Source organism: Macrobrachium rosenbergii, chromosome 6, assembly GCF_040412425.1.
Source record: "Macrobrachium rosenbergii isolate ZJJX-2024 chromosome 6, ASM4041242v1, whole genome shotgun sequence".
Taxonomy (NCBI): Eukaryota; Metazoa; Arthropoda; class Malacostraca; order Decapoda; family Palaemonidae; genus Macrobrachium; species Macrobrachium rosenbergii.
The window spans coordinates 26,224,505-26,239,505 of record NC_089746.1 but is presented as its reverse complement, the minus strand read 5'-3'; the positions used below and the strand labels follow the sequence as shown (position 1 = coordinate 26,239,505).

The 15,001-nt window shown below is 35.0% G+C and overlaps 1 protein-coding gene and 1 long non-coding RNA gene across 2 annotated transcripts in view; one reads left to right on the top strand and one right to left on the bottom strand.

Moving 5' to 3' along the window:
* Positions 1-13,834, top strand: part of LOC136839374 (protein sickie-like) — a 245,394-nt gene extending 231,560 nt beyond the window's left edge. Inside the window, exons 24-29 of the mRNA XM_067105291.1 lie at positions 374-1,264; positions 1,460-1,705; positions 4,207-4,403; positions 4,568-4,713; positions 11,551-11,727; positions 11,965-13,834. Of these exons, the coding sequence (XP_066961392.1) occupies positions 374-1,264; positions 1,460-1,705; positions 4,207-4,403; positions 4,568-4,713; positions 11,551-11,727; positions 11,965-12,075 (1,768 nt within the window). The 3' untranslated portion in view covers positions 12,076-13,834. The remainder of the gene's footprint in view (positions 1-373; positions 1,265-1,459; positions 1,706-4,206; positions 4,404-4,567; positions 4,714-11,550; positions 11,728-11,964) is intronic.
* The window catches only part of LOC136839375 (uncharacterized), a 32,450-nt gene continuing 26,834 nt past the window's right edge, over positions 9,386-15,001 (bottom strand). The window contains exon 4 of the long non-coding RNA XR_010853307.1: positions 9,386-9,516. This is a non-coding gene — a long non-coding RNA (uncharacterized lncRNA). The remainder of the gene's footprint in view (positions 9,517-15,001) is intronic.

Here is a 15,001-nt window from a genome sequence, read left to right as displayed (position 1 = left end):
TCTTTAGTCTGATAATTTTGAGACTAATGATCACTTACAAAGTTTGCTAACATTATTAATGGTATTTTTACAAGAAATAATTTGCAACCTTACAAGAATGTGAATTGTAAAATTGTTTTTATTAGCTTTTTATATACAGTACTTAGATTAAGCAGCAGAATTAGGTGACTGGCATGTTTTGAATTATATCCATAGTAAAGTATTGTGCATGCTGTAAAGACTATAATTCACCTGAATGTATGTAGCTCATTCCTCCTAGCTCTGGAAAGGAATATAAATTTATATTTTGTTGGTATTTTTAGTTTTTTTGGGGGGGATGTAGTATATCCATATTAGAATAACATCATTATTTTGACAAAAAATATTTTTACAGAACGAGTATGGAAGCTCCAACCAAAAATGAAGATGTAGAGGTCCTGATGTGTCAGTTACGTGAAAAGGATATGGCACTAACTGACATACGCTTAGAAGCTTTAAGTTCAGCCCATCAGCTTGAATCACTGAAGGAAACCATAAGTAAAATGCGAGATGAAATGGTCTCTTTGAAGCAAGATAATGAAAGGCTTCATAGAATGGTTTCTTCCAAATCATTAAATTCATCTCAAAGTTCACTTCCTGTGTCAGATTCTGTTGAGCAAAGACTTAGCTTAGGCGATGAATTGACTATGCCAGATTCAACAGATGTAATACTGATAGATCCAAGTGATAAAGATGGAAAGAGAGTCAGCATTACAGTTATGATGGGATGCCATGGAGATTATGAAAAATATTTAAATCCTGTTGATGGGGTGACAGTAAGCGAATGTGTAATTGGGGCAATTTCAGTCAGTGGAAAGACAAAGTGGGACATGTTAGACAGTCTTGTGAAGCGTATCTTTAAAGAGTATATTCTAAGAGTTGATCCAGTGTCAAATTTAGGACTTAGTGCAGAATCTATTCTTTCATACCACATTGGAGAAATCACCAGAGGTCGTGATCCAGACTCGCCTGAGCTTTTACCATGTGGTTATCTTGTTGGTGAAGTAATGAATATTAAGATAATCCTGAAGGGTGCTACTATTAATCATGTGGATGCATTGGCTTTTGAGACAATGATTCCAAAGTCCATCATACATAGATATGTTTCTTTACTGACGGAACATCGAAGGATCATATTATGTGGCCCATCAGGTACAGGAAAAACTTACCTTGCTCAAAAAATGGCAGAATACCTTGTCACACGAATGGGTAAAGATCCATCACCAGGATATATAGCAACTTTTAAGTAAGTTTGTCATTTTAGACAATTTTTTTAAATTTTGTGCAATGATCTGAATTAAATTTTGTTAGAAAATTGAAGATTTTGAAATATTTCTATGATCTTAGATCAAAGCCTGAGGCATTATTAATTTTTACATTAAAGCTGAGTATAAGGTTTATTCTTTCATATTACTAATGCTGGAAAACTTTCTTCCAACAGTGTTGACCATAAAAATGGAAAAGATTTAGGAGCTTACCTTTCTCACATTAGTGACCAGTGTGAAAATAACACTGCAGATTTACCATTAGTTATTATACTGGACAATTTACACCATGCTGGGGCCCTTACTGATGTCTTCAATGGATTCCTCAGTGCTAAGTACACTCAGTGTCCTTACATAATTGGCACTATGAATCAGACAACATCTTGCTCAACTACTAACCTTCAGCTCCACCATAACTTCAGGTTTGTTGTTTTGGCAGTGTAGCCAGTGATTAAAAAAAAAAAAAAAAAATTGTACTTGTTTCGACCAGTACTGTCAACTGTAGTTCATTCTAAAATCCTTGCCTTCTGTAATGTTTAACACCATGCAAATTTCTAATTTTTCCCCGGGGATAAGTAAACCCTCATTTTCGCGGGGGATGTTTAAAACACACACACACACACACGTGAATATCTAAAACCTGTGAATACTTAAAACCCTTCAAAAAAACACTTGGAACTGCCTATTTTGATATTTCAAACACAGGTGTTACCCTACTTTTATGATAGGGTTAGGTTCCAAAAAACCCATCATTTGTTGGAAAATGATCCTACTTAACAATGGGGTTAGCTTCCAAAGAACCCATGGTTAGTTGGAAAAAAAGATCTCGAATATAGCCTAGCCTACACTATAAAGTATACTCTATACATACATGGTATAGTAATTATTTATATCAGCTAATTCTGGAGATTCATGCAGTGACTTATGATAATTCAATACAAAGAGAAATTGAATCAACAAATAAAAATTAACTTGGCCTACACTATGGTATATCATATACGTATACGGTAGCCTAGCCTAATTAATATTCACATATTAATGATGATAATATTCACATAATATTGTATTATACAAACATCAACATAATGAATATGCATCTTTTCCATGGATCTTTTAAAATGTTATGCTTTACCTCACTGTATCCAATAATATTGTATATATTATATTGATTTTGTATTATAAATTGCAATCATAGCAATCAATGTTTTGGTTTGGAAAGCGATAACGTGTTGTTTACTTCACCGTATTTAACTCAATTCAGAGTAATTTTCTTGCTTCTAGTTAGTGTAAATGAACCTCTAGATACTCTGTGAATCTCTAGATACTATTTATATGGGGCAAGGTTATTTTTCATTATACTAAGTGTTTTTAAGTCAAAATATAACTTAAATACGTGTTGTGAAATTAATTTAGCTATTTTTTTCATTAATAATGACATTGGCCATTTGGGGGCATGTTTGTGTTAAAAAAAAAAAAAAAAAAAACTTGTTTCATCATGATTTTATTTTCACTTGATTTCATCATGATACAAGCTTTACGAATTTATCTTTTATCAGTATGAAAGCAACAGTAATATGTATTCTTTCATGCCCAGTAGTTTTGATTAAAATACTTTCTCTCCAATTTTATTTATGGTCGAGTTTCATCCATGTTGCTGATGTACAATAATTTGTAGTCATTAGCAGTTTCAACATTGTTTTCTCAGCTTCAGCTACAACTTGCAGCTTAAATTTAGCAGTATATTTCCTTGCAGAATAAGGGTCTAATGTCAAGATATATCAGTCCTATTCTACGTAACATCATTGTAAACATCATTGTAACATAACTACGGTAATTGTTTACTACCGTACAATGGTTGAAATACAAGCAAAACAGCTGTTGCTATCCATTCGGTTACAGTATAAGCAAAACAGTTTCTTGTTCGGTTGTTTATGGCTGTATGTATTTACACAAGAGCATAACGTTACCAACAATTCTTTTATCATTCTCTTTTACTTTTTAAACTAGAAGATGGGATAAAGAGATGGAGGAAAAGAAGCTGGTCTATAATATTGTAATTTGGTCTCTCTCACTGCCTGATTGTATGCTGCTGCCTGAGCCTGCGCGAAATTTAAAAATATTTTATAAATATTGTTGTATTCGTATTAATTGCTCACCTCATCGCAAAATCGAATTATCATAAGGCGAATTATTGTAACTTGAGCACTACCTGGGTACCTGAGTATTTTAATAGTTTTATCACAAAAAGTGCATTTAGTCATGAGAATTGTATAAAAATGCAGTAATTTGTGAATATTTCTCAGTGAGAAATACAGTGAATGGTCAAATTTTCCACGAATAATGTCTAAATATGTTCCATGGAGAATTCCAGAATAGGCGAGTCCGCAAATCGTGAGAATGCAAATACTGTATGGGGGTTTACTGTAATCAAATTATTGAATGACCTAATTAGATTGAATTTATGTAACTTCAGAAGTTCAAAACTCAGTGCAAACATTTTTGTTGAGCAGTCTCATAAGTCTCATTTCATTGCTTCATTTGTCTTTTTCTGATAAAGGTTATTCTTGTTTGTTTTTCCATACTGGTGTGTTTTCCCTATCAAGATCTCTTGGGTTTGTAGCATTCTGCTTTCCCAAGTAGTGCAGTAGCTTGGCTAGCATAAATAAAATAGTACTGTAATTGCCTTTTTATAAATGATTAGATTACTACTATGTTACTTCAATGCTATACTTTTGGAGTAACATATCAGTGATTATATAATTTTTAAAATTTTTTATATTCTAGGTGGGCATTGTTGAAAAGATGGGTATTTTAATATTTACTTTTATCACTGCACATAAAATTGGAAACTCACATGAAGCGTGTGTACTGTCATCAATAGCGGTATCTTTATTAATTCTGCTAATATTTGTATGACCAGCAGATGGGTTCTTATGGCCAATCACATGGAACCAGTGAAAGGATTAGTTGGTCGTGTGGCTCGAAGAAAGCTTACACAGGTTGAGGTTGAAGCTGGATCCCGGCTACCCAAACTTCAGCAAGTATTAGATTGGCTTCCAAGGTGCTGGAGTCATATCAACAAGTTCCTAGAGACGCATTCATCTTCTGATGTTACAATCGGTGAGGAATAAAACAACTGTCCATTAATAACACTGAATGCAAGCACACTTGCTAACATAAGACATGTAATTTTAATACAATTTCTAGCTTTCTTGTTTAATTATTTTGTATAATCTGTTACTCATATTTGATATACTAATATTTGATATTTGTATATTCTACAGGTCCTCGACTGTTCCTTTCATGTCCAGGGTCTTTAGAAGGATCTCAGGTGTGGTTCACCGACTTATGGAATTATTCGCTTGTGCCCTACCTGGTTGAGGCAGTTCGAGAAGGCCTTCAGCTTTATGGAAAAAGAGCAACTTGGGAGGTATAGTTTAGATTAATATTACTTTACCATTATATATATATATATATATGAAAAGAATTAATTTCTTTATCCAAGATGAATCAAGTGAGAATTACCTCAATAACAGCTGATCCTGAGAAAGTAACTGGATCTGTTTGAATCTAGAGACCATTAATCTTAACAGTGATCTTCATTGTCTTACAGGAGTTTTACGAGACCAATGTGTCATAGTTTTTTACCCAAATTAATTGTCTTGATTGAAAGGTGAAAATTCAGCCAAAGTTTTGTTGAAGCAGTTTGATAGCAAAGTCAGAAGAGATCAATGGGAAAAAATTAAAAACAAAAGGCAAATTGCAATGCAATTGGGGCCAATGGAATGCTTCAGAGAACTTTTATTACCATCTGCAATGTGCCATAGAACATACTGTAATCAACTCCTTCTTACTGGAACATTGTGTTAGTGTTAAATTTATAATTTACAAAAATATTTAGGCATCTTTAATCCAAATCAAAGAACTACTTCTAGCATACCTTCCATGATGCTGTAGGTTTGTATAGCTTTAAAGAATATTTTTTATTTCTTTTGATGTCCTTCTGCCACTTGACTGATCAACTTGAACATTAATTATTTCATTTTTCCTGTATTTGCCCCTCATTCATGAATGAGCCAAGTGTGAGAATGAAATTACAGAAAGCAGCCAAGCTTTTAATGGTTTGCAAGCTTAAAAGAATCATGCTAGACAAGCAAACTAAGATTAACTGGGATTGAGCATTTGGTGTAAAAAGTGCAGACAGCTTATACAGGTTAAGAATTAACCAGGACATTCTTCCCTTTGTATAACTCCTTTGACTGGACCTCTGATCTAAGACCAATATCAGGTCTTTGCTTCCTGATGTAGAGCCCTATGTCACTGATACTGCTTAATTTTGACAAGTAAATTAAACAGCATAATGGAATAATTAGGCACTGCCATTTTATCCATTGTCATTTAAGTGCCAGGTATTTTGGTTCTGAACTTGGTTGCCTATTTTTATTCTATATGCAAAGGAGATTTAAAGTAATTTAATTGTATGTTTTTAATTGAAATCAAATTTGGCTGTCTTCTACATGTAAAATACTTGTGTACCCACTTGTTGTGTTCATGAGGTGCAGAGTCCTCATGGCATATGTCTCCAGGACCCATCTTATTGAGGAGATTTGTTCAGGCCAATAAGAATGAACCATTGGTGGATTTAGTCGAACTCACGAATGCTAATCCCACATATGCTAATAGTAGGCATCGTGATGGATGTGGATCAGGTCTCAATTCGTGATTTGGCTCCATGTCCTGAAGACCTTGTGTATCCTTCTGCAGCAGTAAATCCTACTGCTATTGCTAAAAATCAAGAGCTATCATCACAACAAGAAGCAGGTGCTGAATTTCCTCCAGAGATTGAAGTGAGGGAGGCAGTGATCTCACCATCATTAATAAGATCTAGTTGAATATCAAAGGCTCCTGACAGATATGGCTGGAATTAAGGGATCTTGATTTATGCAACCTAGTATAATGTAGTGCAATATCACTATATAATTTTTAGCAATAAGTTTTTCTTTCTAGAGGGGAAGAATGTGACAGTGTGTCTCCATAAAGGTTTGTTCTGTATTCACATTTCATACTTTTGCAAACATGGGTTTACTCTTCCAACAACTTCATGTAGTGTATGAATTGGTAAACTTTTATTCTTTATAATAGTATTTGTAATTATACAAATTATTGTAATTATATGTATATGTGTAGTATATTCTTTGTATCACTGTTAGTTATTGATTGGTAATACTGTATTGTTCTTTCAGAATGATTGTAATTTTGAGCTAAGTAAATTGTGATGAACTAGTTTAATCAAACTTTGTTGCTATCCCAAGCTTCACCTAACTCAAAATTACATTCATTCTGAAAGAACAATAATACCAATCAATAACTAACTGTGATACAGAGAATATTATACATATTCATATAATTACCATAATTTGTAAAATTACAAATACTACTATAAAGAATAAAAGTACTACCAGTTCATACACTACATGAAATTGTTGGAGGAATAAACCCATGTTCACAAAAGTATGAACTGTGCATAAAGGACAAACCTTTATAGAGACATACCGACACATTCTTCCCCTCTAAAAAGAAAAAATATTACTAAAAATTACACAGTGATATTATACAGTACTAGATTACAGAACATCATGATCCCTTAATCCCAGCCATATCTGTCAGGAGCCTTTGATATTCGACTAGATCTTCTTAGTACTGATGCTGGTGAGATCACTGCCTCCCTCACTTAAATCTCCAGAGGAGAAATTCAGCACCTGTTTCTAGTTGTGATAGCTCTTGATTTTCAGCAACAATAGCAGTAGGATTTTCAGCCGTGACATTAGGAGTGTCAGCAGAAACAGAAGGATACACAAGGTATCCAGGACATAGAGCTAAATCACGAATGGAGACTGTTGATTCACGTCCATCACAATGCCTAATACTAGCAGATGTGGATTTAGCATCCATAAGTTCGACTTCCTCCACCAATGGAAAGGATAAGTATCAATTTCAAGGGACCTCTTCCTATAACAATGCACAACCTTTATTTACTTAGTTGTTACACTATGGTAAGCAATTCAGTTACCCCTTAAGTCTCGTAATCTGCCAGTTTAGCATTGGGAATTTGTCCTTACTGGTGTGTACTACACTTAATTAGATTCCTTCTGTCCCCATCTACAAATGCTGCACCACGTGGATCGTTTCTTTGGATTCCCACATCATTCATCTTTTAGAAGTTCTCTACCCTCATGGCTTGTCTCCAGGACCCATCTTGATGTGATTTGTCCATCTTGCAGATATCATTGAGTTGTAGGTGAGGAGACGATAGAACAACAGAATTCTCGGGTAAATGCACCTGGAACTACACAGTTCCATGGTAAAAATGTACAGTGTAATTGAAAGCTGCTAGTTCCATCCACCACTCCTGATCTTATTGTTCTTAATTTTAGTATGCTTACGATTATCAAACATGAATGCTACAGAATCTTGATCAGTGAGGTTCATTAACGAATGGCTTCTATGGTCGACATGGCTTCCTTTTCTACAATTGGAGATGGTGTATTTCACTCCCTTGTAAATTTCTAGACATGAATGCCACAGGCCTACCAACTTGATTTTAAGATGGATGAGATAGCTACTTCAGAGGCATCACATTCAACTACAAATAATAAGTTTTCATTCACTGAGTGAAGGTTAGCCTCCTCAAGTTTTTGTTTCAAGAGATTGAATGATTGCAGCGATTCTCCTTCTAAAGGAAACTTTGTAGCATTTGCTAGTGGTTGGATTTTGCTGTTAAAGTCAGGTGTGTCCACTTAGCGTAATAGGCGAACATGCCCATTATTCTCCTCAAGCCACCCAGACTTGTAGATGGTTGAAGTTCTTGTAATGATCACAGTCAGGTCTGATGCAACCATTTCCCACACAGTAACCAAGAGTACTGACTGAGCACACACATTTAACAATCTTAGATTCATTAAGAGTTAGACATCTCTTACTAAAGACTTGAAGTGCTGTACATTATGGTCATGTTTTTCTTGTGTACGACCAGCGACAGTAATATTGTCCCAATAAGAAAAAGTATCCCGCAAGTCATCTTCTTTTACTAACCTATCCATAGCTTTCTGAAAAGCTGCAACACCATCTGTCACTCCAAAGGGAGCCCTACAAAACTGGTACAAGCAGCTATTAGCTTCAAAAGCTGTGCATTTCTTACCAGATTCTTTCACTGAAACCTGATGGTCATACACAACAAGAACATGATCATAATGTACAGCACTTCCTTCAAGTCATTAGTAAGAGATGTCTAACTCTTAATGAATCAAAGACTGTTAAATCTGTGTGCTCTGATTATCGATATTCTTGGTTACTGCGTCAGACCTGATGCAGAAAGACTTCGACCATTACAAGAACTAACACCACCTACAAGTCTGGGTGGCTTTGAGGAGAATAATGGGCATGTTCACCTTTTCAGCTAAGTGGATACCTGACTTTAACAGCAAAATCCAACCACTAGCTAAGGCTACAAAGTTTCCTTTAGAAGGAGAATCGCTGCAATCATTCAATCTCTAGAAACAAGAACTTGAGGAGGCTACCCTTCACTCAGTGGACAAACACTTATTTGTAGTTGAAAGTGATGCCTCTGAAGAAGCTATCTCAGCTATCTTAAATCAAGGTGGTAGAGGCCTGTGGCATCCATGTCTAGAACTTTACATGGGAGTGAAATACACTATCCAATCGTAGAAAAGGAAGCCATGTCGATCATAGAAGCTGTTCGTATATGGAGCCACTTTTTAGCCAGTCATTTCAACCCCATCACTGATCAATGTTATGTAGCATCCATGTTTGATAATCATAAAGGTACTAAAATTAAGAACAATAAGATTCAGGAGTGGCGGATGGAACTAGCGGCTTTCAGTTACAATGTATATTATTGACCAGAGAAAAGTAATGCAGTTCCAGATGCATTCAATCGAGCATCCTGTTGTTCCATCGTCTCCTCATCTACATTCAATATCTACATGATGGATTTGTCATCCAGGAGTTAAACGCTTGTTACACTGTGTGAGATCCAAGAATCTTCCCTTTTCTGCTTAAGAAGTTAGGAAAGTTTGCAGAACTGAAACCACAGTTCAAACCTCCAGCAGGAATGCTCATCAAGGCTATGCGGCCAATGGAATGGCTAAGCATCGATTCCAAGGGACCTCTTCCTACAACAAGGTGCAACCCTTGTTTACTTATGACATTCTTTCTGAAAGAACAATGATACCAATTAATAATTAACAGTGATAGAGAAAAATATACATATACTTGTAAATACATATAATTGCAATCTGTATACAGTAATTACAAATACTATTATAAAGAATAAAAGTATTACCAGTTCATACATTGTTCAGGAACACTAAAAAGGAAGTTGAAACTGATTCTGTGATGAAAAAAAAGTACAGGTGGCACCAAAAAACAAGGCCAGTCAAGATATCAAAGTCTGGATACCAAGATATCAAAGTCTGGATACCAAAATATGAAGCTGCTCAAAAGAATGAAAATTTGCATGATGAAAAATGAAGAACTGAACCAAGTTCTTCCAACCTCCAGAAGGAACTCTCACCAAGGCTATGCAACCAATGGAAAGGCTAAGCATAGATTTCAAAGAAACTTCCTACAACAACACACAACCCTCATTTTGAAAGAACAATAATACCAATCAGTAACTAACAGTGATACAGAGAATATTGTTGAAAGAATAAACCCATGTTCACAAAAGTATGAAATGCACATACAGGACAAACCTTTATGGAGACATACTGTCACATGAAGTGCCACAGTCTTTGGGGATGCTCATAGGAAGAGACCCAAATGGCCACATAGTTTCTAGAAATGTCATAGCTGACAAAGATGTAATAGGAGCATATAGCTTGAGAGAAAGAAATCAGGGTTAAAGATGCTACGTACATTGTTCAGAGAGACTAAAAAGGAAGTTGAAACATTTTAATAAAAAGTAAAGGTAACACCAAAGAAAAGGACTGCAATACATTCCAGGTGAGGATTGCTGAACTTAATATACATGACTTTGGTTGAATAGTAAGGGATAGAAAGAAGTAAAAAAAAAAAAAGCTAGTCAAGAGAATAAAAGTCTTGATACCAAACAATGAAGCTGGTTAAAAGAATGAAAATTTGCATAATGAAAAAAGAACAAGTCAAAAATGACAAATTTTTAAAGTAATTTGTATTATCCATAACATACAGACCTGAGGTCTTTACATTTGGGGTTTACTTTCAGAGCGAGCCAGAGCCGGCCGTTTAACTTAAAACAAGGCAGCAGGAGTGTCGGTCAATAGCGAGATTAACAGAACATACAAACACTTGATAACAGAGATAGTACTAAAAGTGTGAAAATAACCTTAAAATAATATTCAAAGGAAAAGGGGATGAACTACTATTTAGAAATTTTGTGGTAATAAACTGCTTTAGTGTGCTATGAAACTACTGGAGAATTTCTTGAAGAAAGGCCAGAAAAACTGCTAAAATTCATCTCTGTATGCTGCACCATGCTACAGAGGTCAACAACAGTAGCTGTAGAAAAATTGCTGTTCAGAGATAAAGAGATAATACTGTCCTACATGTACAGTATTATGGATCTTGAAAAGGCAGATAGTACAAAATGACTAAGTTCATGATGTTACTCTACCATAAAATTGGATCCAACAGCAGGTGGTGTATATTTCCTTACTTATGACCCACCTTTTATACTTTGGAGAGGCATTGGACTAATACAGCCTTGAAATCTTAATTGCTTAAGTCTGGGAGCTCACTAAAGACGAGGCCCAGACTTGACATGGAAGCCAATCTGAGCTTGAGTTGTGGCAGACTTCCCTTCATTGTATAAAATTAGATGTAACAATCACCTTGGCCAACTCTGGAAGGTAGCTAGAACTAAGTTAAGCCCAGAAGGGGCAAGCCTGTAGCGTGTACTCTAGATAACTTGGCAGAAACTTCACACTATACAGTAAAACACTGATGCAATATGATTATGAAATGAAGTGATGACTCCCTTTGTGGTCAAGTTAAGATTGATGGTTGCAGAGTAAAGGCAAGCAACAACACGACACACTTTAGGTTTTGTATGGTAATTCTCATTTTTAATTACTACCTGAAAAAAAAAAAAAAAAGAGAGAGAGGGAGACCAGAAAGCAACTTTTCTTGATGCAAAGTATGCCAACTTGAATGTTTCATGAGAGGGTTCTGACACTATGAATGATCAAGTAACTGGTTTATTTTTCAGGATCCCAGCACATGGATTACAGAGACTTATCCATGGCCACCTGGAAATCATCCAGGACCTCAAGCACTTCTGTCTTTGCGGCCTGAGGATGTTGGATATGATGCCCTTGCACCAACTGTAACAACCAATACCCAAGACAAGTTCAAGAGTGATAATCAGGGAGAAAACGACCCTTTGGTATGTTGAATATCTACATAAATCTTTGAATTGATAATTATGCTTCAAGTTGCTTTCTAAAGCCTATTGAAACTATCCAGTACTATATCAACAGAGTTTGCAGTGATAGGGACCTTGCAGAACATCCTATTAATCCAACCTCATGGATATGTTTGAGATGAGTCATATGAGAAAACCATGAAGTAATACTATTCACATAAATACTTTCCACAATTTAATTATTATTTCCTCTTTCAGTTGAGTATGCTCATGAGGTTACAAGAAGCAGCCAATTATTCCAGTCCACAGCAAGACTCAGATAATGCATCATTGGATAATATGGAGAATGCTTTAGAGTCAACAATTTAATGTTATTGTTAGTAACTGACAGACCAGTGAAGCAATTGTGGAATGAAAAATCAATTTTATGAGATTATATTTAAGGGGTTTAAATAATTTGCCTTGAACTTTTAGTCACGGGTAAGATTGGGATCTAGTCAAATCTGGTAGCTATAACTATCAGTGTAACCAAGTCAGTTAAATGTAATGTTGTCATTCTGAACATTTTGATTTTTTGTTTTTTTTTTTCAAATTTTTGCCCTCATCTTGAATGTGCAAATAAGCCAACTGCCTGGATCTTACAGTGTTCCTCATTTTTGTAATGAGTTCATTGGGATTGGGTGAATTTTTGAGCTATCTTGTTAACCTGTAGATTAAACTAGCTAGAATTTGCTACTACTACACTGTCCCACTCCTTTGAGTATAGAGCATGGCCTTGGTTCCTACTCTGTACATTGTTGGCATCTGGTAACGATGGAAGTAGGGGATTAAATGTTTGTATCATTACAGTACTAAAATTTATCCCACCATCATTACCATCCCATATACCTTTTATGGTAGCTCAAAATATGTGTTTTTTTAATGTAAATCCAATTTTGTGCTGTGTTTACATATGATGTCTTGTAGGATTATTTACTTTTGATAATTCAGAGTTCTATATATATTATATTATATGTGAGCAAATGTATTTGTGGAGGCATTTTTCACTTCCATATTACAGTTCTTCCAGAGTTTCTATATAATGTACATACTTTGAGGGGAGTCTGGGCTTTAAATGGCTTAAGCTTTAAATATTGTGAGTCATAACAAAATATATATATAGAGTCCAGGTATAACTCCTTGACCTCTAAATTATAAGTCCAGAAATGGATTTATTTCATCTTAATTTTGGAGTTATATTTGTACTATGTATTTAAAGTATATTTGATATTTTAGCAATCAACTTCCAAATAATAACTGAGAATAGGTTGCTTAAAAAAGTATTTTATACATACTACTATGAACAAATTTTTGTGCTTTTTGTAATGCTCTTCAACATTTAAGTTGCACTAGAGTAACATTGATAAAGAACAAAATGAAGTATATCTGACAATGAAATTCAAAGCTAATGAAAATTATAGTTTCTTTCATATGCTTTGTAAACACTTGTTCATAACTCAAACCAAAGCCAAGCGTACCAGTGTCCTTAGCTTGTGTGCCTATGAGCTAAGTTAGCAGTAGTTTTCTTATTGCTCCGAGACATGGATGTGATCTCTCTTATTTTTCCTTTTGCTGGGTCTTATGGTGTAAGTTTTACATTTAGCCTTCATAACCATGTTGCCAAATTTTATATTGTTAATGCCTTTTTTTTTAAAATGAGTTGTAAATATGTGTATATACTCATATATATATATATATATATTTTGGTATCTAAAAGTGTGAGTCACTGTGTAAAGACATGTATATTAAAGTATACCAAGTGAATGGACCATGTGTGTTATAAAGATTGTATAATTTGATATAAAACACATTTAACTGTTGACAGCTATGGGGTAGGTGACACTAATGTGATTAGCCAATTAATAAGTACCAAAGTCATATTTTATCAAAATATTAATTTAAATGGTATAATCAAATTAATGCCACATGATACCACAGGTATGGTCTGCAGTATGCAGGGATAAAACATTCAAGTACCACATCACTTTTGTTAGATATATACATTGAGGAGGAAGATAACATAATTCCCTCATTTCCATTTTTATACATGCAAACATGATAGCATTTTTAAATATATTTCTTTTCTCAATGATTTGGCTTTATTATATTCCAACCAATGATCGTTCAAAATTTGGAAGTGTTCAACAAATTTAATTTTATTCTAATCTAAATTTAAATATATAACTTAATAACATGAAGCAATTTATTAAAATTTGACCAAAATGTGATGCAAATACATAATTTAATATGATGAAACAGTTTCACATTTGAATGTGGAGAAAAAGCAGATAAAGAGCAGATACAACTGAGTATGTCCTGCCCACCACAGACAGGCGTAATGAGGGAGGATAGGAATAGGAATGAGTATCTCAAGAGGGTCAACAAAGGTGGTTGAAATATGAAAAATTTTTAAAGTAATTTGTATTTTTTATGAAAAATTTTTTAAGTAATCTGTATTTTTCCTAACATACAAACCTGAGGTCTTTACGTATGGGATTTACTTTCAGCAAACGCTGGAGCCAGCCGTTTAACTTAAAACAAGGTGGATACTGGTAGTTGGCTACTGACAGAAAGGGAGGAAACCCTCCCGTCCAGATGGTATACATTCACTTACCTTTTTGGCCCAGGAAGCAGAATGAGGGGTGGCTAGAGGTGGGCCTTATGTAAAGACCTCAGTTTTGTATGTTAGGAAAAATACAAATTACATACTTTAAAAATTAGTCATTTGTTCTTACACATATACAAACCTTTGGTCTTTACATATGGGAGACTTGCATCTTGGTGGGAGGATTCTGAGCAAATCTCTGAACTGACTGGTAGTTTGTCTCAACTGGGGCCTCTTTCCTGGTCATGTAAGACCAAAGGAAGGAGTTCCATGCCTCTGATTTGTTGAACATGTTTGATGTTCAATTGCCAGACTTCTGGCCCTTCAAATAAATGGAAGGTAACATCACTGATTCAAAGATAGGCTTGGATGAACCTGTATTGACAGGGACAATAAAGCTTTAGATAACAAACAGATCTGTTCATTGCCAGTCCCTCTCACCCCTTTCTAAAGAGAGGATAGGAGTTGCATCTATTAATCCAAAAAGACCTAGATTAAGACAGGATAGTCAGTCACCTAGAACACCTGCATGCACACCTGTCTAGCATGTGATAGTTTGCTAACAGTCCCTTAGAAGGATATAAAAGAGATGGTAGGAAGCCAGTCTCCCACGCACACACCTCCTCTTTGCAACCATACACCTTAGGCAAG